This window comes from Phaenicophaeus curvirostris, chromosome 21, assembly GCF_032191515.1.
Source record: "Phaenicophaeus curvirostris isolate KB17595 chromosome 21, BPBGC_Pcur_1.0, whole genome shotgun sequence".
Lineage (NCBI taxonomy): Eukaryota > Metazoa > Chordata > Aves > Cuculiformes > Cuculidae > Phaenicophaeus > Phaenicophaeus curvirostris.
In genome coordinates, this window is record NC_091412.1 from 1,030,115 (window position 1) to 1,051,937 (window position 21,823).

A 21,823-nucleotide genomic window follows, 5' to 3' on the forward strand; every position below is an offset into this window, starting at 1 on the left:
CCGGCGCTCCTTACCTGGCAGGAGCGATTCTGCTCGCCGTGGGGGGCTGAGCGGGGAGGGGGAAGGTCCCCCGGGCGCTTTCCCGGCTGGATAACGGGTGAGGAGCCCCCCCCCCCCCCCCCCCCCGCTGGAGCTGCCGCTGGGAACGAGCAGGGACGGTCACCGAAGCGGCCCTGGCACGAAGAGGCTCCCCAGCCCGGCGCCCCGAACTTTGGGAACGTCCCACTCAGGTGGTTACGGGTGTTCCCGACGAGCTTCCGAAGCAAGGTCGGGTCTGGTCATGAAGTAAGTGTTGTAGAATCATGGAATGGGTTGGGTTGGAAGGGACCTCAAAGCCCAGCCAGTTCCAATCTCCTGCCATGGATCAGGGGCTCCAAGCCCCATCCAACCTGGCCTTGAACCCCTCCAGGGATGGGGCAGCCACCACTGCTCTGGGCAGCCTGGGCCAGGGCCTCCCCACCCTCACAACAAAACATTTCTGCCTAAGATCTCACCTCAATCTCCCCTCTTGCAGCTCAAAATCCTTCCCCTTTGCTCTCTCCCTGCCCTCCCTGATCCAGAGCCCCTCCCCAGCTTTCCTGGAGCCCCTTTCAGCACTGGAAGCTGCTCTAAGGTCTCCTCGCAGCCTTCTCCAGGCTAGACAACCTCAGCTCTCTCGGCCTGTCTTTGTACAGGAGGTTCTCCAGCCCTCGCATCATCTCCGTGTCTAGAGGCAAGCTCCCGCATCAGCTCCCCACATCTTCCAGCCTTTCTCCTTTATTTCCTCCCATCCCCAAAAATGCCCCAATATTTGCATTTGCCGGGAGCAGAAGACTCCGGGTGGGACCATTCGGAACATATCAGGAGTATCTGAAGGTGGTGGAACACCTTTCCAAGCCACCAACAGCAGGAAAGACGGCCATCCTCCCTCCACAGATGGAAATCCCTACTGCTGGAAGAGATTATCCCTGCAAAAAATCCCTGCTTAATTAAAAGCCTGGCTAATGGGGCAGTTCCTGGGAAGGGTTCCGGCCGTGCTGAGCCAGCTGATCAACCAGGGGCACAAGTGGTGGAGGGTCTGTATTGGTAGCGAAGCAAGAAGTAATGTGGTTTTGGGGGTGCAGGGGTCATAGAATCATAGAATAGTTTGGGTTGGAAGAGACCTCAAAGATCATCCAGTTCCACCCCCTGCCATGGGCAGGGACATCCCACTAGGTCAGGTTACCCAAGGCCCCATCCAGCCTGGCCTTGAACACCTCCAGGGATGGGGCAGCCACAACTTCCCTGGACAACCTGTTCCAGTGTCTCACCACTCTTACGGTAAAGAAATTCTTCCTAATGTCTATCCTAAATCTGCCCTTCTCCAGTTCAAGTCCGTATTCCTTAAAATTGGATTTTAAAAACACATTTCCAAGTGATTAATATGCAGGAATTGTTCTTGGCAATGGAGAAACCCAGTGGCCTAACTCTTTGGGTGCTGGTCTGCTGGTGGTGGGCAGTGATATGTTGAACATAGCAAGCTCTCATCTTTTGGCACTGGTGGAACCAAGCCGTTCCAGCCACTGGTGACCACCCCAGCTCTCTCCTCCTGGAACTGGATGTCTCACTCGTGTCCTGGGGACCCACCACAAATCTGCTGGATGATTGTCTTCCTTCTTTCCCTTTGCTTGCCTTCAAGGTGGAGGAGTGATTGGCTCGTGTTGTCTCATCCTGCCCCAGCTCTTGTGATATTGTTGAACTCGTTGTTTTTGCTGGAGACTCCGGAAGGCCAGGAGGAGCAGTGGGTTAAGTCTTGGCACATGCAGCTTATGAGCACATCACCCTGTGGATCCAGTCTCTGCACCCTGGTGCCCTCAGGACAAGCTGGGAGCTGGTGGGGTGGTCTGGTCAGACACACTCGGAATGTGGATCCTTCAACTTCTTGTAATTTTTCTACAATGATATTGGTACCAAAGCTCACGAGGCAAAGGCTCAAACAGCAGCTGCCGTGCTCCTGTGTCTCCTCGTGAAGCAGAGGCCTCTGAAGATTGCAGCACCGTGGACTTTTCTCCCCTGCAAGCAGCACGTATGCTGGAGGAGCTTCTCCATAATGTTCATCATGCCCTGGAGAGCGCTGACGGTGGGTAGACCAAACATGACGTTGATCTGAAGTCATCATCCTCCCAGCCTCAGGAGAGCACACCCAGAGACAGCGATGCTACAGGGTGCAGCAGCCAGGGCAGCTCTCTACCAAGGAGAATCTCGTGGCGATGCTGTTGGCTTCCAGTGTGGCTCACAGAGATCATGGATGTCTCCCTGTTGCCTGGGTGTCACAGGGCAGTGGGGCAAGGTGTCCTAAAACAACCCTGCAAGGCCCCCATCCTGTTGTCCCTCAGGATTCAGGACTGTCTCTGGGACACCTCGCTCCTCTCCTACTGGCCCCCAAGCCGGTGTCATAGAGCCATAGAATAACCAGGTTGGAAGAGACCCACCGGGTCATTGAGTCCAACCATTCCTGTCAAACACTAAACCATGTCCCTCAGCACCTCATCCACCCGTCCCTTACACCCCTCCAGGGAAGGTGACTCAACCCCCTCCCTGGGCAGCCTGTTCCAGTGTCCAATGACCCTTTCTGTGAAAATTTTTTTCCTAATGTCATTGGCATCTCCTCCTAGAGGGACATCTCAAGCCACCACCGCTGGGAGTGTACCCCAGAAGATGCAGCGAGGTTTTGGGGTCTCTGACACCACAGGCCAACGTTCCTTTGGGGAAAATGTGGTTGCTTTTATGGCCCAAGAGAAGAGCAGTCTGGGACTTTGGCCGTTGTGGAGCTGATTTCCCTTCTGGTAAGAGCAGGAGGCGAGAAGAGCGGCAGCACCTTCAGGGAGATGTTCGCACAGCCCTGGTGCAGGTTCTTCATCCCTGGAGTGACTCTGGAGCGGCAGCACCTTCAGGAAGATGCTCACGTGGCCCTAGTGGAGGTTCTTCATCCCTGGAGTGACTCTGGAGTGTAGCCAGGCAGGAGAGAAGTGCTTTTTTCCTAAACTCATGAATCCAGAAGCCAAATAGCCCAGATCAAATGATGGGAAGGTATTTTCCAAGTCTCCTCTCACTCCCTGTTCAGGTGGAACATTCAGGACTGCATGGGAAGGCTACAGGTTACCCCGTTTGTGCTGAGCATCTTCTTATCGTGGACACAGGGATTTATCCGTGCATGTCCAAGGCACCTGGCCCTGCGGGCGCTGCCTTTCCAGCTTCCTTTCCCACAGGCTGCTGGCGGGCACAAAGCCAGGCTTGTTCCCTGCCCCTGCTGCTGGCAGAGGGGACCACAGCCTCCAGGAGCTCTTGCTGGTCCTCAGTGGGCGTTGAGCCCTCCTGGCGTTCTCCAGCCTGCTTTGCTTTGGGATTTTGCTGGAGGAAAACACTTCCCTGAATCCCGGTGAGGCTGGAATTTGCTTTTAGTGATGCTTAAAGAGAGATGTTGGACTCGATGATCTGGTGGGTCTTTTCCAACCTGGTGTTTCTATGATTCTATGGTGTTTCTATGTGAGCCCTCTGAAAAGCTTTGCCTGCACCCCAACATCCCACACGCCTCCTGGGCCCGACAGGACCTTCGCAGTGCTGGGATTTGACATCAATCAAGCTCATGGATTTTTCTTTCCAAGCTTTTTGTCAGGTATCCCTGCTCCCTTGCTACCCCTGCGTCAAGAGGGCTTGGTTGCAAGCAGTTTTCCGGAGGTACGGTCCATCCTGGCGCTCCATTTATAGAAAGGAATTAAGGAGAAATGAGGAAGCATCGCTAAGAGGATTTGTACTGCGACTTACTCAGTTTCTCCAAATAATTTGCAGTAGCTCAGGATTCTTTAATCACCACTCATTTCCTCTTGGAAATGAAAGGAGAGGCGGGAAGGTGGAGCCCTCTGTTCACTTCTGGATTCCTCAGCACAGGAAGGACACGGAGCTGTTGAAGCAAGGCCAGAGGAGGCCACGGAGATGATCTGAGGGCTGGAGCACCTCCTGTATGAGGACAGGCTGAGAGAGTTGGGGTTGTTCAGCCTGGAGAAGAGAAGGCTGCAGGGAGACCTTAGAGCAGCTTCCAGGGCTGAAAGGGGCTCCAGGAAAGCTGGGGAGGGGCTCTGGATCAGAGAGTGCAGGGAGAGGATGAGAGGAATGGTTTTGAGCTGCAAGAGGGAAGACTGAGATGAGATCTTGGGTGGAAATGTTTTGCTGTGAGGGTGGGGAGGCCCTGGCCCAGGTTGCCCAGAGCAGTGGTGGCTGCCCCATCCCTGGAGGGGTTCAAGGCCAGGTTGGATGGGGCTTGGAGCCCCTGATCCAGTGGGAGGTGTCCCTGCCCATGGCAGGGGTTGGAACTGGATGGGCTTTGAGATCCCTTCCAACCCAAACCGTGCCATGATCCTGTGAAGGTGCTGGAGCAGAGCTCGGCGTTTTGCCAATTTCCAATTCAGAAGAGACCAGGAGGAATTTGGGGAGATCTGGCAGGGGGATGAGGGGTGGGGGTGTGCATGCGTGTGGAAGAGAGAAGTGTTTCTAGGTGAATAGAAAGCTTCTGTCGCTCTGTCCCATGCCGTTTTGGGCTCCTCTGTCCCTGTGGCCAAACACCTGGAGATGTGAGCCACGGTCAGGAAGGTCACCCTGGTGTGGAGCTGCCTGGTGTGGCTCTGGTGTGACATCTCGTGTGAGCAGCAGGGCTGAGCCAGGGGCTGTGGGGGTCCCACAGGATGGGGTCCAACCCATCCTGAGGGCCAGCAGCGCTCTTTGCCAGCGGGATTCCTGGACTCCCACGGTAACGGTGCAGGGCAGGGCTGTGTTGGCGTATGAGGCCACGGGTGACAGACCTCGCATGGGTTCCTGGGGACCCCTGGGTGCTGTGGAGGGAGGAAAAGGCGCTCAGGCAGGTCCCAGTGCTCTGGGCCAGGAGAGTCCATGGTCTGTATTCCCTGGCTCTGCCTTTCTAAGTGACCGGAGCCTTTTGATGCTGCTGGTGGTGGGATTTCCTCGTGCCACTCAAGAGGCACTTGAAACGCTCCTGGTGATGCAGCATTCCCAGTGCTCCCAGCAGCGCTGGTGATGCAGCATTCCCAGTGCTCCCAGCAGCGCTGGTGATGCAGCATTCCCAGTGCTCCCAGCTGCGTTCCCAGTGCTCCCAGCAGAGCTGGTGGTGCAGTGTTCCCAGTGCTCCCAGCCCACCTTGCTGCTGTCCCCTCCCTGCTCCCTCATGCCAAGGTCCCCTCTCCTCTCTCCTCTCCGGTGGCCCTGGGGCGGCTGCACAGGAGGAGGCAGCGGGGTTTGTGTTCCCAGCTGTGGGGAGGGGTGCAGGGCACTAGCTGCCCCGGGCAGGCTCCTTGCTTCCACCGCGTCCCAATCCCGGCATGGGGAGCAGCAGGACAGGAGCCCTTTGGGTGCCCAGGTGGGTACAGGGATCAGGGCCTCACATCCCATCATCAGCGAGAAACCAGAGCCAGGTTCTGCCAAGGAATTGCTTGTGGTCTGACAGGTGGGAAATAGCTCTGGAGGAGAAGCTCATAATGAAACTCGCATTAAAATGGCATCAGCTGGGGGTGCCAGGGGTGCTGGGATCAGCACAGCCCAGCTGGGGTCAAAAACCCTCTCCAGACAAAGAGGCCTAAGCTTTTCTTCAAGGCAGCCTCACATTTCCTTGGTTTTTTGATCCAGTTTCACTGCCAAAACTTGTGGATGGGAGTATGCGGCATTGTCCCTCTGCTCATCCCTGACACTGTCACCCTGCTTGACCTGGCTTGGATCAGCCGTGGCAGCAGGAGCAGGATAGGGATCGTCCCCCTGCACTCAGCGCTGGTGAGGCGGCATCTTGAATCCTGGGTTTAGCTTTGGGCTCCTCTCTCCAAGAAGGACCTTGATGGGCTGGAGCACGTCTAGAGAAGGGAACGGAGCTGGGGAAGGGTCTGGGACCAGGGATTCTGGGAGCGGCTGAGAGACCTGGGGCTGTTTAGGCTGGAGAAGAGGAAGCTGAGGGGGAGACCTCATCGCTCCCTGTAGCTCCTGGAAAGAAGATTTTGGTGAGGTGGGTGCTGGGCACTTCTCCCAAGTAACAAGGGACAGGATGAGAGGAGATGGCCTCAAGTTGTGCCCGGGGAGGTTTAGATTAGATATTAGGAAAAATGTCTTTGCTGCCAGAGTGGTGAAGCCCTGGCAGAGGTTGCCAAGGGCGGTGGTGGAGTCTCCATCCCTGAAAGGGTTCAAAAACCATGTGGCCATGGCACTTGAAGACATGGTTTAGCAGGCACGGTGGGGTTGGTCTGACAGTTGGACTACATGAGCTTAGAGGGGTTTTCCAACTTTAATGATTCCATGATTCTATGACCCTGCTCATCCCTTAGAGGTGATGCTTGCTGCCCTGTGCCCCTCAGAAAAGCTTTCCACTGCCCGTCACGTCTGCAGAGCTCAGGATGGAGGCCGTCACCCGGACGTGAGGGCTGCCAGACCCGGGTGTCTCTGGGCGGTCACAGGGGTCTCTTCAGCTGGAAAACTTGTCCTTGCCTTATCAGGAATTGAATGGTTTGGGTTGGAAAGGGCCTTAAAGATCATCCAGTTCCCAAAGAGGATATAGGAAAGGGAAAACCAGCCGGAAGCAGCAGTTAAACTGGGAGCTATTTCCAGCTTTCCCAGTGAAGAAGCAGCCATGGGCACTGCTTCTCCAGCCCCATCTGGTCTTTCAAGAATGGAGGAGCGGGCACAGTGCTGCAGGGAAGCTGCTGGCTTCAGGAGGGCAGTGCCCCCATCCTGCTCTGGCTACGTGCTTCCACTTGCCATCTCCAGCATTGTACTTGGCTTGTTACTCATGGTCCAGGACACCCATTTCTAGGTGGGACGTGTGTTTAAATGCTGTCTGGTGCTTCTCGCTGTGCCTGGTGGTTGTTATGACCATCCTGCCTGCCTGCACCTCTGTGGCTGTGGAGTAGATGAGCTTCTTCAGGAGCTGGGTCCATGGTGCATGTCACCAGTGGCTACTGGGATGTGGGCATCGCACTCCAGGCAGCTGGCACTGGCAGAGGCGTCTCCTGAGGATTTTGTTGGGATTGACAGGCTGGAGTGGTTGGGCTGTGCAAACCTCATGGAGGTCAACAAGACCAAGTGCAAGGTTGTGCACCTGGGTTGGGGCAATCCCAAGCACAACTACTGGCTGGGTGAAGAATGAATTGGGAGCAGCCCTGAGGACAAGGACTTGGGGTGCTGGGGGAGGAGAAGCTCAGCATGAGCCGGTAACATGAGCTCACAGCCCAGAAACCAACCATGTCCTGGGCTGCATCCAGAGCAGAGGGACCAGCAGGGAGGGAGGGGATTCTGCCCCTCTGCTCCACTCTGTGAGACCCACCTGGAGCCCTGCGTCCAGTTCTGGAGTCCTCAGCACAGGGAGGACATGGAGCTGTTGGAGCGAGGCCAGAGGAGGTCACGGAGATGATCCAAGGGCTGGAGAACCTCCTGTACAAAGACAGGCTGAGAGAGCTGGAGTTGTTGAGCCTGGAGAAGAGAAGGCTGTGGGGAGACCTTAGAGCAGCTTCCAGGGCTGAAAGGGGCTCCAGGAAAGCTGGGGAGGGGCTCTTGATCAGGGAGGGCAGGGAGAGGGCAAAGGGGAAGGATTTTGAGCTGCAAGAGGGGAGATTGAGGTGAGATCTTAGGCAGAAATGTTTTTCTGTGAGGGTGGGGAGGCCCTGGCCCAGGTTGCCCAGAGCAGTGGTGGCTGCCCCATCCCTGGAGGGGTTCAAGGCCAGGTTGGATGGGGCTGGGAGCCCCTGATCCAGCGGGAGGTGTCCCTGCCCATGGCAGGTGGTGGGACTGGATGGGCTTTCTGATCCAAACCAGGCTATGATTTTGATTCCAATGCAGACGTCAGGGACCTCCTGAAGCCCCTACTGAGGAGCCTGGGCAGGGCCAGTGCAAAGCCCGTGTTCCATTTAGACTCCAGAGAGGCATCAGCCACTCCTGGAAGCATTTGCCTGGCAGGATTTTTAACCTTACCCCATTCCTGCCCCTCTGGGAGCTGATCCCACGCAGGGGCAGGAGCGCAGTGATGCCGGTGCAGGGCCAACCTCTCCCCAGGCTCCTGTATGGCTGAGCACCTGGCACCTGCTCCAGGAGGGTCCCAGAAACGTCTGGCTCAGGGCTGCCAAAACTACCAGTTACTGATATAAACTAGTTAAAGCTGTGGGATTAATCCCAGCGCCTTCCTTACTGCAATCCTGCTTCAGTCCGCACTCGTTCGCCCTCTCGGCTCTGCTACGGGTTCATCATGGTCAGTGCCAGGGACAACTGTCAACAGCTGCCTGAAAGGAGGTTGTGGTGAGGTGGGTGCTGGGCTCTCCTTCCAAGTGGCAGGGATGAGAGGAAATGGCCTCAAATTGCATCAGGACAGGTTCAGATTGGACATTAGGAAATATTTCTTCACCAAAAGTGTTCTCAGGCACTGGCAGAGGCTGCCCAGGGAGGTGGTGGCGTCGCCATCCCTGGAGGGGTGTAAGAGACAGGTGGATGAGGTGCTCAGGGATGGGTTAGTAGTGGACGGGTGCGGTTGGGGTTGATGATCTCACTAGGTTTCCATTCTGTGATTCTATGTATGGGTCAATGGGGGGGAGGTGGGTGCCTGCCAGGGGCAGCAGGGCCGTATCCTGCCCCTCTGGTCCCACAGCTGCAGGTGAGTGGGCTGGGGCAGGACATCAGCCAGCGCGGAGCCGCTCTTCTTCAGTGCCTGTTAAGCTGGGATCTGGCCTTTGTTGCCAGACAGCGCTGGCAGCCCAGGTCCTGCTCCGCTCTGCAGTGTGTGGTGGTCTCACCACCCCACTGCCCCCCAAAATGCCCTTTCTGCTCAGCTCCCCCTCCAAAAAGCAGAGCTGGAGCTGCTGGCTGCTCCCATGATCCAGGGGCAGGAGCGAGATTTGCCTCCCCTGTGCCTGTCCCACCACCCCAAGGGCAGCAGAGGGTCCTTTGTGGTCACGGCTTTAATTGCATCGTTATTGTGCAGAGTAAATGAATCCTGGCAGCAGCTGAACCTGGCGGATGCCAACCACATCCCAGAAAGGCATCCGGCACCGGGCAGCATCCAGCTGGCACCAGTGGGGGCCGGGGGCCTGGATGGGTCCCAGGCAGCGCCAGGTGCCGGCAGAGCCAGGGGTTCCAGCGGGAAGGGCGGGGGGACCGGAGGGGGAGCCCGAGCCCTTCTCATCTCCCCCCCTCCACCTCTTCTCTTTTGCAGACCGTCAGCATCAATAAGGCCATTAATGCGCAGGAAGTGGCTGTCAAGGAGAAACACGCCAGAAATATCCTTCCCAAAGTTGGCCACGGAACAAGCAAGCGTGGGAGCGGGGCTGGGGCTGCCCGGAACAGGGGCAGAAGCGAGGCAGTGCGCGGGGAGCAGGGCTGGCACACAAGTTGGGTGCTGAGGGGGGCAGGATGGGACCCTGGGGGGCGCTGGATGAGGGTTGGGGCTTCCCTGGCGTGGCACGGGGTCCCTACTCCCACTGCTGACACCTTTGCTTGTCGGTGGATGGCCAGCCTAGTGCGCCCGGCACTGCCATCCCATGGGACGGGGACGGACGCCCACAGCAGGTTGTCTACGCTGGGGCGAGGATCCTTCAGCCTCAGAGGCACTTGTCACTAAAAGTTGGTGCCCTGCATCCCAGCAGGGCAGCCAGGGAGGCTCAGTGAATGCGCAGTCCCCGCCCCAGGCGTGATATGGTGCTCCCACAGTGGTGGTGTGGGGCTGGAGGAGAGGGGATGGAGTGTGTCCAAGCTTGGAGCTCCCTGCGGTGGCCTGGATGTCTTGGCTCTGCAGGTACCAGCTGATCTCCATCACCTCCGAAGGGGAGTGTTCCTTGACCAGCCACCACCATGCATCCTGGGCACGCACCATGAGAAGGGGGCGCAGACCTTCTGGTCGGTGGTGAACCGGCTGCCGCTGTCAGGCAACGCCGTGCTCTGCTGGAAGTTCTGCCATGTCTTCCACAAACTCCTCCGGGACGGACACTCCAACGTGAGTGCCACCAGCTCGAGGCCACATCCTTTCCCTTGCGGGGCTCCTAGGTGGGGATCGGCACAAGGAGCTTTGCCGGAGCTCCTACAGTGCTGCTCTGCTCACATTCCCCCTCCACTACAACCCCCGGTGCTGGTGATGGTGCAGGAGCCATCAGCACAGACCCCCAGGGTCTGGGGAAACTGAGGCACGCTGGGGCTGCGTGTAATGAGGAGCGGCTGAGAGAACTGGGGGTGTTTAGCCTGGAGAAGAGGACGCTGAGGGGAGACCTCATTGCTCTCTACAACTCCCTGAAAGGAGGTTGTGGAGAGGAGGGAGCTGGGCTCTTCTCCCAAGTGACAGGGGACAGGACGAGAGGGAAAGGCCTCAAGCTCCTCCAGGGGAGGTTCAGGCTGGACATTAGGAAAAAAATTTTCACGGAAAGGGTCATTGGGCACTGGCAGAGGCTGCCCAGGAAGATGGTTGAGTCACCTTCCCTGGAGGGGTTTAAGGGACAGGTGGACGAGGTGCTGAGGGACATGGTTTAGTGATTGATGGGAATGGTTGGACTCGATGATCCTGTGGTTCTTTTCCAACCTGTTGATTCTGTGATTCTGTTTCTAATGAGGCAGCCAGTGGGCTGCAGGGCTGGGAGCACATCCCAACCTCCCACTCCTCATCCCAGTTGCCAGCTGTGATTGTGGCAACACTTTGCCCTGGTGCTCTGCGTGCTCATTATTGTCATTGTTCCTCCAGGTCCTGAAAGACTCCGTGAGATACAAGAACGAGCTGAGCGACATGAGCAGGATGTGGGTGAGCAGCTGACCCTGCTGGCCACTGCGATGGGAACACTCTGGGGGTCCCTGGGCAGCACCTGGTGCCATGCTGGAGGTTGCAGGTGGACTCAGGCTTTGAGGAGTGACCTCAGCCGTGGCTGCCCTGACCTCCCCGAGTGGGCTTGCTGCTCACATTGAGTATCCCTTTCCGCCAAAATCAAATGCCTGCTTCCTATTTTCTGGTCAAACCCAGTAAAATTTGGCTCTGGTCGTCAATACCAGCACTGAAATCCATGGAGAAGGTGATAAGAAGGTCCTGTTCAGTCCCTGCTGCATGTTTGCTGCAAACCAGCCTGCAGCCAGGGTGGGCGAGGGAGGCTTTGCCTGTGGTTTTGAGGGAGGAAAGGGAGGAGTCATTCCTGCTGCAAGGGGAGGAGGGTTTTTCACAGCCTGGCCCAGGTCTCAACAGCTTTTTGATGTCCCCAGGGCCACCTGAGCGAGGGCTATGGGCAGCTCTGCAGCATCTACCTCAAACTGCTGAGAACCAAGATGGAATTCCACACCAAGGTGAGCGTCCCCATTTCTGTGGCCACAGCGAGTGGTGAGTGATGGGGCGCTGGCATGAAAGCGGTGGCAACGTTCTGCGGGACAGGACAAGGGTGGCAGAGCCATCTCGATGCTCTCTACCCTTGTGGGTCCTCTCCTCTGTCGTGGCCATCCCGCTCCGTGAAACGTGTCCCACGCTGCCAGGATCCACCATCCTTAGTTGGGATAAAAAGTGGCCCAAGGACCATCGCCTCAGAGGTGGATGGGTTTGTGGTGGATCAGGGCTCCTTGAAGGCTCCTGTGCTGGGAGTTAGGCAGGGCTACACGAAGCAGTGAGAGCCCCAGCGTTGGGTTGCACGTCCCCTCCCAACTACCATAGGTGGGCAGAGGTGGGAGAGGCCATGGGGTGTTGGAGTGGAGAGGGCTCGTGGGGGCCAAGCCACACTGCAGGAGGAGCTCCTGCCCCAGCACTGCCCTGGCAGGATCTGCAAGAGCTTTTAAAGCAAACCCAGGCAGGGCAGGGGCCAGCACCGAGGCGTAAATCCCCTGGGAAACCCTGCAGTGGAGCCTGGCTTTACTGCATCACCGCAGATGTGGGAAGTGGATGCCAGGGGTTTGAGCTGGTGGGATGTCCCTGTTGGTGAGTGAGGGATTCTGTCTGGTGCCACAGAGTTCAGGCGAGGTGTCACCCATCCAGGTGTTCCCACTGCTGGCCTGATAACCAGCTCCCTGTCCTCATCCTCGCCCGACATGTGGAAGGGTTTAGCCATCGCACCATCAAGTGTGATGCTCTTGGGTGCAGGCGTGTGCAGAGCAGCAGCCTCCAGCAGCGGGGATTGCTGAGCAAAATCCCTGCAAGAGCGAGGTCAAGCAGGGCAGCTCTGCCCGCTGTAAAATCAAAAAGACGCGGAAAGGACGTAGCACGTCTGGAGAAGGGAATGGAGCTGGGGAAGGGTCTGGAACCAGGGGTTCTGGGAGCGGCTGAGGAACCTGGGGCTGTTTAGGCTGGAGAAGAGGAGGCTGAGGGGAGACCTTATTGCTCTCTACAGCTTCTGGAGAGGAGGTTGTAGTGAGGTGGGTGCTGGGTTCTGCTCCCAAGTGACAAGGGATGGGATGAGAGGAAATGGCCTCAAGTTGCATTGGGGGAGGTTTAGATTGGATATTAGAGAAAACTTCTTTATTGCCAGTGTGGTGAAGCCCTGGCAGAGGCTGCCCAGGGCAGTGCGGGGAGTCTCCACCTCTGGAGGCGTTCAAAAGCTGTGTGACTGTGGTACTTGAGGACATGGTTTAGCAGGCACGGTGGGGTTGGGCTGGCAGTTGGACTGGGTGAGCTTGGAGCACTTTTCCAATCTTAACGATTCTCTGATTCTAGGGTGAGCAGCAGTGCCTTCTCCAGACAGCATGCAAGCACAGGTCAGCAAAGGAGAAATGAAACAGATAGAAATGATGAAATGAATGGAAACCAGCCTTTGGATGGGACTGAAATTTGGGTTAAGACACTAGTTCTTTCTAAAATAAGAGTTTTTTATAGACAGGAAAAGTGGAGTGGAAGCCTGGAAATGTAAGAATGATGGGGAGTAGTGATTAAATGAATCTAAGCACTGCCCAGCACACACAGCCTGAGGTCTTTTTAGCAGAATTTTAACAGTCACAGCTTTGAGGTTTCTTTATGAACACCCAGCTCGTTGCAGACCATAAATACCACCTTGGGTTCCTCAGGAAAAATGGGATGAGGTAGCACAGAAGAAACCCCTCTGCCTCCAGCTGCCTCGGTGCTCCAAGGGCTTCTGCTCTCACCCTGATGGAAAGCAGCTCATGGGACGCTGCAGGATCGGTCCTGGGCAGAGTTAGCGTGGTCCCATCCTGCCCTACGCAGTGCTGTCCCCAGCTTGAAATAACCAGTGCTGGTCACCAAAAGCTGTATTTTCTCTCTCGCCTTTCGGCTCTTAGATCATGGGTGCTCCTGGGCATGGGAGCATCCCAGAGGATTGTGTAGATGGGGTTGTTCTCCATCATCAGGAGCTTGTTTCCAGCCTCCAGTGCAGCGCTGCTGGGCAGGTGCTTTCTTTGGGCTGGGTTTCTGAGAGGATGCACTGGCTCCACGCTGTGCCAGCAGCCGGGGGTGATGGGGAGCGTGGTTGGAGAAAGGCAGGAGTGCCCTCTGGTGCCTCAGGAAGCTGCACTCGCGTTGATGGAGCTTATCCCGTAGGAACAGGAATAGAGTATGGTTGTGGCATTAAGGTGACAGCAGCAGGGAGACCTTAAAGCAGCTTCCAGTGCTTGAAAGGGGCTCCAGGAAGGCTGGGGAGGGGCTCTTGATCAGGGAGGGCAGGGATAGGACGAGAGGGAACGATTTTAAAGTAAGGGAGGGGTGATTTAGACTGGATATAGGAAGAATTTATTTACAATGAGAGTGGGGAGGCCCTGGCCCAGGTTGTCCAGAGAGATGGTGGAGCCCTCATCCCTGGAAACGTTCAAGGCCAGGTTGGATGGGGCTTTGAGCAACCCGATGTTGTTAAAGATGTCCCTGCTCCTACAGGGGGGTTGGGCTGGATGACCTGTAAAGGTCTCTCCCAACCCAAAGCATTCTGTGATTCTGTGCTGCTACGAGGACAACGGGAAGTCCTGGAGGGCTTGGAAGCCGTGCATGGCTTTGAGCTCCCTCATCCTTACAGGAACAGGCAGGTGTGGTACCCGTGGTGTTCCTTTCCTTTCCAAGCTCTGCTGGAGAGAGATGTTCTCTGAATCCAGGCTGTACCCATCACCCTGATATAGTTTGGAGCTGTGATGTGACCTTCCCCAAAATTTCTGGGCAGGAAGAGGCTTTGCCCTCTGGAGCAGGTATCGGCTCCTTCCCCTCCAGTTGTCAGGGATGCCGCGCACAGGCTGTAGCCCCAGCTCCTCCATGCTTGGCAGGGATCTAAACTCAGGGACAACTGGCTTTTCTTGCTGGGAAGAATACGGCCCCATGGAATAGATCGCAGCCCCCGTGGATCAGGGACGCTGTGGACCCCATGGATCGGCAGCCCTGGTGTTGCCAGAGCTGTGACCAGAGCGGGACATCCTCCAAACCCCTTTCCCACCTCCTGTTTCCCCACACAGAATCCTCGCTTCCCTGGCAACCTCCAGATGTCCGACCGGCAGCTTGATGAGGCAGGGGAGAACGATGTCAATAATTTGTGAGTACAGGGCAGGGGCAGGAGGTGAGGGAGGGAGGCAGATGCAGGCAGGGTGGTGCCCAGCGTTACCAGCAGCCACGGGGGATCCTCACACCTTTCCCCAGCCCATGCAGAGCACCAGTCAAAGCTGCTGCATCCAGGCTGGAGCTCCCCATCACCCCTCTAGGGTGGTTCTTGGCCCATGGGTGGCCGTGGGAAGCTCCCGAACTGTCCTCATTGCTTCTTCCTAGCTTTCAGCTGACTGTGGAGATGTTTGACTACCTGGAGTGTGAGCTGAACCTCTTCCAGACAGGTAACCCCCACACTACACTGCCTGAGGTTGGGATGGAGGGTCAGTCAGAGGGGCTGAGCTGCCATGGGGGAAGGCTCTGGGAAGGACAATGTCTGCATCACAGCTCATCTCTTCTCTGGGCACTTCAAATCATAGAATGTCCCAAGTGGGAAGGGACCCACAAGGATCAACTCCTGTCCCTGCACAGGACACCCCCAACATTCACACCGTGGGGCTGAGGGACTTAACCTGGAATATTGTCAGCCTTGGCTCCGTGACTGCTTGCCTGGGAGCTGTTCCAGGGCTCCACCACCCTCTGGGGGAAGAACCTTTTCCTCAGGTCCACCCTAACCCTCCCCTGGCACAGCTTCCTGCCATTCCCTTGGCTCCTCTCCTTGGTCCCCAGAGAGAAAAGCTCAGCGCCTGCTCCTCCTCCTCCCCATGTGAGGAACCTGCAGAGCGGGATGAGGTCTCCCCTCAGTTTCCTCTGCTCCAGCCTGAGCAGACCCAGGGATTCCAGCCGCTCCTCATGCACTTCTCCTCCAAACCCTTCCCCAGACCTCCTCTGGACACTTTCCAGCAGCTTCAGATCCTTTTTATCCCGTGTCGCCCAGAACTGCCCCCAGTGCTCAAGGTGGGGCTGCCCCAGAGCGGGACAATCCCCTCCCTGTCCCGGCTGGCGCTGCCGTGCTGGATGCAGCCGGGACACGGTTTCCCTCTTGGCTTCCCCGGGCGCTGCTGGCTCAGGGTCAGCTTGTTGTCACCCCAGGTCCCTTTGTGCAGGGCTGCTCTCCAGCCTCGCGCTGCCCAGTCTGTGTGGACACCTCACCTGAATAGTTGCTGTCCCTGCTGCCTTGTGGCTGCGCTCCAGCAGCACTGGGGCTTGGGACCAAGCACCTCCAGCCCACGGTGCCAGCCTGAAGCATTCCCAGGTCTGTCTGGGAAACCTGACCAGGAATTTCCCCTCCCACTGATCTTGCATGCTGCTGCAGGGCAGTGGGGATCTTGCTCGGGGGAAGGTCTCTCCTCTGGGTGGTGTTTCTGGATGTGGCCGGCACGGCATGGCATGTGCTGATGCTGCCAGAGCCTGAGCTCGTGCTCCTTCCCTGCAGTGTTCAGCTCCCTGGACATGTCCCGCTCGGTGTCGGTGACGGCCGCGGGGCAGTGCCGCCTGGCCCCGCTTATCCAGGTGATCCTGGACTGCAGCCACCTCTACGACTACACTGTCAAGCTGCTCTTCAAGCTCCACTCCTGTGAGTGTCACCAGTGCCACAGAGGGGGGCACCGGGGCTCATCCCCCTGCTCCAGCTGGGCTGTTTACCCCCCATTTCCTTCCCAGCCTTTTTGTTGGGGTGAAGGGAGTCACCAGGACAATGGACGAGGAGGTGGAAGCACTGGCAGACCGAGGTGTCCCAGGAGCTGCCCCACTGAACACCCCTTGGTCACAGGGACAGCGCCATCAGGAGCTCCCCTGGCTTTGGGCAGCAAAACCTACATCCCCAAGATCTCAAATTGTGGTGGCAGCTGCCTCAACACCAGCTTGCAGCCTTTCCCTGCCCCAGGGCTATCTGGGGAAGCGTGGGTTTCCCCCTAGCAGCAGGATCCTGACCAGGAGCATTCAGAACCTGGGAGGAGGGTGGCCATTTCTGGGAAAGACCCATCCCCACATGGCTCTGCTGATAGCTTGTCCCCTGATCCGTGTTCCTTCCTGGCGTGGAGACACCCAGTGATGTTTGTACTCACTTCTCCTCCTAGGTCTGCCAGCAGATACCCTGCAGGGCCACCGGGATCGCTTCCTGGAGCAGTTCAGAAAGTAAGTGCCCAGCCGTGAGGCACTGGCTCACCCCGCTGCCATGGGGTGCTGCTGGCGTGGAGGGAGCACGGGGGACACTGGAGCACCTGCGTGGGCTCAGCAGCCGAGTGACGGAGATGGAGGAAGTGCGGGAATCAGTCTTGCCTGGGGCTCTGAAATCCAACCTTGACCTCTTAGCTTTCCCTGGAGCTTCCTCCAGGACAGTTGCTCCGCCTGGCTAATCCACAGCTATTGAATTACCAGATAATGGCATTGTTATTATTTGAGGGACACGGAGCTGTTGGAGCAAGGCCAGAGGAGGCCACGGAGATGATCCAAGGGCTGGAGCACCTCCTGTACGAGGCCAGACTGGGAGAGTTGGGGTTGTTCAGCCTGGAGAAGAGAAGGCTGTGGGGAGACCTTAGAGCAGCTTCTAGTGCTGAAAGGGGCTCTAGGAAAGCTGGGGAGGGGCTCTGGATCAGGGAGGGCAGGGATACAACAGGGATTTCAGCTGCGAGAGGGGAGACTGAGGTGAGATCATAGGCAGAAGTGTTTTTCTGTGAGGGCAGTGAGGCCCTGGCCCAGGTTGCCCAGAGCAGTGGTGGCTGCCCCATCCCTGGAGGGGTTCAAGGCCAGGTTGGATGGGGCTTGGAGCCCCTGATCCAGTGGGAGGTGTCCCTGCCCATGACAGGGTTGGAACTGGAGGGGCTTTGTGGTCTATTCCAACCCAAAGCAGTCTGAGTCCTTGGTCCTATGAGATGTGAGGACAGGGCTGCCCTGGTCGGTAACTGCCCAAGCTGAGAGCAAGGGTGAGATTTTGTACAAGCAGGTGTTGAGGTGATCAGCAGCATCGGTGCTGGAACTGGTCCTCTCACCATATTTCAGATGAGATTGAAACAGCAAGCCATGAAGTGCCCTGGCCTCGGGTATGGGATTATTTAGGGTATTCAAAACAAAAACTGGCTGCTGAGAGCAGGGGCGGATCTCATGGCACAGGGGGACGGCTCGATTCAAGGTCACAAGCTGCAGACCAGTGCATGTGGCAAAAATGCCAGGTGTGGATGTCAGCAGAGTGGGGTTGTCCATGGGCTCTGATCGCCCAGGGCACCAACATACCCACTGGGAGTGGCTGGAAGGGGAGAGACAAGTGGTGTGGTCAGGCACCGCTGCTCCTCCCCAAAGCTGGAAATCCTGAAGGGAGGGAGCCCTGCTCCTGAGGGAGGTGCTCCAGCAGCGAGCTGAAGGTGATGGTGGCCTCCAGTGCGCGGATGGCTGGGGCTGTAGCAGCGCTGATGGTTCTCAGCTGTTCCTTCAAGCTTTGGCCATGGGGAGGACAGCAGAGAGGTGGCAGCCACTCTGCTGCGTTTTGTGGTTTCGTAAGCTCACAGAGTGGTTTGGGTTGGAAAGAACCTTTGAAGACCATCTAGTCCAACTCCTCTGCCATGGGCAGGGACGTCTCCCTCTTCAGGTCCTTGTCTCTGCTCATCAGGTTTATGGGAGAAAGACTCCAACAGGCAGGTTTTGCCAGAGGTGGGGGGCCGGCGATGGGGTCTTCCCAGGCCCCACGGTGGGTTCAGTGGCGGTGGGCACAGCACGGGGGCATGGTGACACCCTCCTGGAGCCAAGCATGGGGCTGGAGCTCCTCACATTTGGGATGGGGTGTCTGTGTTGGGCAGGAGCCTGCTCTGATGGTTCCCTTCCCTTCGCAGACTGAAAGATCTCTTTTACCGCTCCAGCAACCTGCAGTACTTCAAGCGCCTGATCCAGATCCCGCAGCTGCCAGAGGTGAGACCCCACGGTCCCCGTTCCCCACGCTCGCTGTCCCCAGTGCCAGGAGCAGTGACAGGGCTGGTGGCACTGGGAGGCCATGGGGGGCTGAAGCTCATCCTTGCAGCCCTCCCTGTGTGGGATCCTGCAGGATGGAGCTGCCCCTCCAGGTGGGATCCCTTCTTGCACCGACCCTCAGCCCTTGCCAGGATGCATCCCTGTGGGTCCTGGCTCTGTCCCTGTAGGTCCTGGCTCCATCCCTATGGATACTGGCTCTGTTCCCACCAGGCCGGGCATGGCCAGCTCAGCACCAGGGCAGGATTTGGATGGCACATGAAGCCCTGTAGCAGTGCCAGTCCTCCCACCCAGCCACGCTCCCTTCCTTCCCCAGAACCCTCCCAATTTCCTGCGTGCCTCGGCACTCTCAGAACACATCAGCCCCGTGGTGGTCATCCCCGCCGAGGCGTCTTCACCTGACAGTGAGCCCATCACCGACCTGGTGGAGATGGACACGGCCTCGCAGGTGAGCTCCGCAGCACGGCCCGTGCCCCTTGGGCTGCCAAGAGGACAGCGGTTGCCCTTCGGCTCCGAGACCGTAGCTGTTGCTCCAAAACCGTGTCGTGGCGGGGGCTGAGATGGTGGAGATGTGCTTGGGTGCTGGGGAGCATCACCACAGGGTCCGCGTGGATGCTGGGGGTCACATGTGGGTGCTGCTAGGTCTGAGCCAGGCTGACTTCATCTCATGGGGCTTCTTTTAGTGGTTTGGTGCCCTCCAGTGTTGACTGGCTGGAGGTGTTTGGCTTCCCAGCATCCCTTCTCAGCTCTCTGTGCTTCCATGAGATCTTCACACCCTTCTCCACCAAGGGTTGTCCCCAGGCGCTGAGCGTTTTGAGAGGGGAAGGGGTGTGCAGTGACATGGCTTCGGAGATCTCCCTGGTCCCAGGAATTGGGTGGGAATGGACCAGAGATGCTCCATGTTCAACGCTTTCGATGCCCAGGGTGTAGTGAGGGGCATCCAACCCTGGAGACCAGGCAGCAGAAGCACAGCACGTGGGCTGGCTCTGTGGTGCCGCGAGGGTCTTAGAAGGGCCAAGGGCTCCCGTGGTGGGCTCACCCAGGTCCTCGTTGCTTTCCCTGCAGAGCCTGTTTGACAATAAGTTCGATGACATCTTTGGCAGCTCCTTCAGCAGCGACCCCTTCAACTTCAACAGCCAGAACGGGATGAACAAAGATGACAAGTGAGCAGTCCCGGTGATGCCACTGAGGCAGCCGGGAGCAGAACGGGAGCTCCATCCCACACACCGGCCGCCGCGGCTGGTGGCACTGAGGATGTCCCTGATGTCTCCTTCCCAGGGACCGGTTAATTGAGCAGCTTTACGGAGAGATTGCAGCCCTGAAGGAGGAGCTGGGGAACTTCAAGGCTGAGGTGGGTGACAACCACCTGGTGGTGTCACATGGTGAGGAATCAGACCCACAGGATCATCGAGTCCAACCATTCTCATCAATCACTAAACCATGTCCCTCAGCACCTCGTCCACCCATCCCTTAAACCCCTCCAGGGAAGGGGACTCAACCCCCTCCCTGGGCAGCCTCTGCCAGGGACCGATGACCCTTTCCGCGAATAATTTTTTCCTGATGTCAAGCCTGAACCTCCCCTGGCGAAGCTTGAGGCCATTCCCTCTCGTCCTGTCCCCTGTCACTTGGGAGAAGAGCCCAGCTCCCTCCTCTCCACAACCTCCTTTCAGGGAGTTGTAGAGAGCAATGAGGTCTCCCCTCAGCCTCCTCTTCTCCAGGCTAAACACCCCCAGCTCTCTCAGCTGCTCCTCGTAAGGCCCCTCACCAGCCTCGTTTCTCTTCTTTGGACTCGCTCCAGAGCTTCAACAGAGGGAGAATAACCTCCCTGGACCTGCTGGTCATGCTGTTTCTGATCCAAGCCAAGATGCCATTTGCCTTCTTGGCCACCTGGGAAGAGACCTAGCAGCTCGTGCTGGCAGTGGGGCTGGTGTGTCAGGGGCCGTGTCCCTGCGAGGGCAAGGCAGTGCCCCTGTCTGTCTGTCCTGCCCTGTCCCCAATGGCTTCCGCATCCCTGGCCATATGGACAGTCCCCAGTTGTGCCGGGGTGGGGACCAGGCTCAGCCGCATGGCCCAGCATCCTCAATGCTCAGCCCTGCTGGGTTCGGGGCGCTGTGGGTACTGGATGGTACCGGCAGGCATCAGGCGGTGCTGGCACCAGCGACCGGTGCCGGGAGCCACTCTCCCGCTGTCCCCGCAGAGCGCTCGGGGTGCGGTGCAGCTGCGTGGCCGCGCCAGCGAGCTGGAGGCCGAGCTGGCCGAGCAGCGGCACCTGAAGCAGCAGGCGCAGGATGAGAGCGAGTTCCTGCGGGCCGAGCTGGAGGAGCTGAAGAAGCAGCGGGAGGACACCGAGAAGGCCCAGAGGAGCCTGACAGAGATCGAAAGTGAGCGGGGAGAGCTGACATCTGGCTCGGGATGGGGGTGAGCCCCAGAGTTGGGGTCCTGGGTGCTCAGCTCGGTGTCCCTGCGTGTCCCAGGGCGAGCGCAGGCCAACGAGCAGCGCTACAGCAAGCTGAAGGAGAAATACAGCGAGCTGGTGCAGAACCACGCGGACCTACTGCGCAAGGTGGGCTCCAGAACCCTCCCCTCTTCACCCCAGTTCTCATCCCTGCCCGGCAAGGCCAGCGGCTGCTGAGCTCCTTCTCTGCCGCTCCCAGAACGCAGAGGTGACCAAGCAGGTGACGGTGGCCAGGCAGGCGCAGGGGGACGTGGAGCGGGAGAAGAAGGAGCTGGAGGACTCCTTCCAGCGGGTGAGCGAGCAGGCTCAGAGGAAGGTGAGTGGGGACGGGAGGGAACGTGGGAGGGTTGGTGGGGGACAGCCCCAGAGGGCACTGATGCCAGCGACCTCTCTTCTTGCCTGCAGTCACAGGAGCAGGCAGAGGTGCTGGAGACGCTGAAGCGGGAGCTGGCAGCCAGTAGGCAGGAGCTGCAGGTCCTGCAGGGCACACTGGAGTCCAGCACGCAGGTAAGAGCCCAGGGGTGTCCCCATCACCGCCGGAGGACAAGCACCCTGGGCAAAGCAGGAGGTTTATCTGGTGCCACAGAGTTCCGGCGAGGTGTCACCCATCCAGGTGTTCCCACTGCTGGCCTGATAACCAGCTCCCTGTCCTCATCCTCGCCCGACATGTGGAAGGGTTTAGCCATCGCACCGTGAGGTGTGATGCCCTTGGGTGCAGGCGTGTGCAGAGCAGCAGCCTCCAGCAGCGGGGATTGCTGAGCAAAATCCCTGCAAGAGCAAGGTCAAGCAGGGCAGCTCTGCCCGCTGTAAAATCAAAAAGACGCGGAAAGGACGTAGCACGTCTGGAGAAGGGAATGGAGCTGGGGAAGGGTCTGGAACCAGGGGTTCTGGGAGCGGCTGAGGAACCTGGGGCTGTTTAGGCTGGAGAAGAGGAGGCTGAGGGGAGACCTTATTGCTCTCTACAGCTTTTGGAAAAGGAGGTTGTAGTGAGGTGGGTGCTG

General features: G+C 58.1%; 1 protein-coding gene across 7 annotated transcripts in view; it reads left to right on the top strand.

Moving 5' to 3' along the window:
• The window catches only part of HIP1 (huntingtin interacting protein 1), a 52,782-nt gene that overhangs the window by 24,446 nt on the left and 6,513 nt on the right, over nucleotides 1–21,823 (top strand). For 3 of the 7 annotated variants that reach the window (XM_069873927.1, XM_069873926.1, XM_069873931.1), the window contains exons 2-17: nucleotides 9,206–9,269; nucleotides 9,840–9,982; nucleotides 10,718–10,774; nucleotides 11,224–11,304; nucleotides 14,386–14,462; nucleotides 14,693–14,754; nucleotides 15,846–15,986; nucleotides 16,489–16,546; nucleotides 18,235–18,310; nucleotides 18,684–18,815; nucleotides 19,433–19,530; nucleotides 19,646–19,718; nucleotides 20,565–20,748; nucleotides 20,842–20,930; nucleotides 21,022–21,138; nucleotides 21,228–21,329. In XM_069873927.1, coding sequence (XP_069730028.1) covers nucleotides 9,206–9,269; nucleotides 9,840–9,982; nucleotides 10,718–10,774; nucleotides 11,224–11,304; nucleotides 14,386–14,462; nucleotides 14,693–14,754; nucleotides 15,846–15,986; nucleotides 16,489–16,546; nucleotides 18,235–18,310; nucleotides 18,684–18,815; nucleotides 19,433–19,530; nucleotides 19,646–19,718; nucleotides 20,565–20,748; nucleotides 20,842–20,930; nucleotides 21,022–21,138; nucleotides 21,228–21,329 — 1,554 coding nt within the window. Of the gene's footprint in view, nucleotides 1–172; nucleotides 286–3,589; nucleotides 3,635–8,253; nucleotides 8,301–9,205; nucleotides 9,270–9,784; nucleotides 9,983–10,717; nucleotides 10,775–11,223; nucleotides 11,305–14,385; nucleotides 14,463–14,692; nucleotides 14,755–15,845; nucleotides 15,987–16,488; nucleotides 16,547–18,234; nucleotides 18,311–18,683; nucleotides 18,816–19,432; nucleotides 19,531–19,645; nucleotides 19,719–20,564; nucleotides 20,749–20,841; nucleotides 20,931–21,021; nucleotides 21,139–21,227; nucleotides 21,330–21,823 lie in introns of those variants that run through there. The other 4 variants (XM_069873929.1, XM_069873933.1, XM_069873930.1 and 1 more) reach the window with 4 other exon arrangements.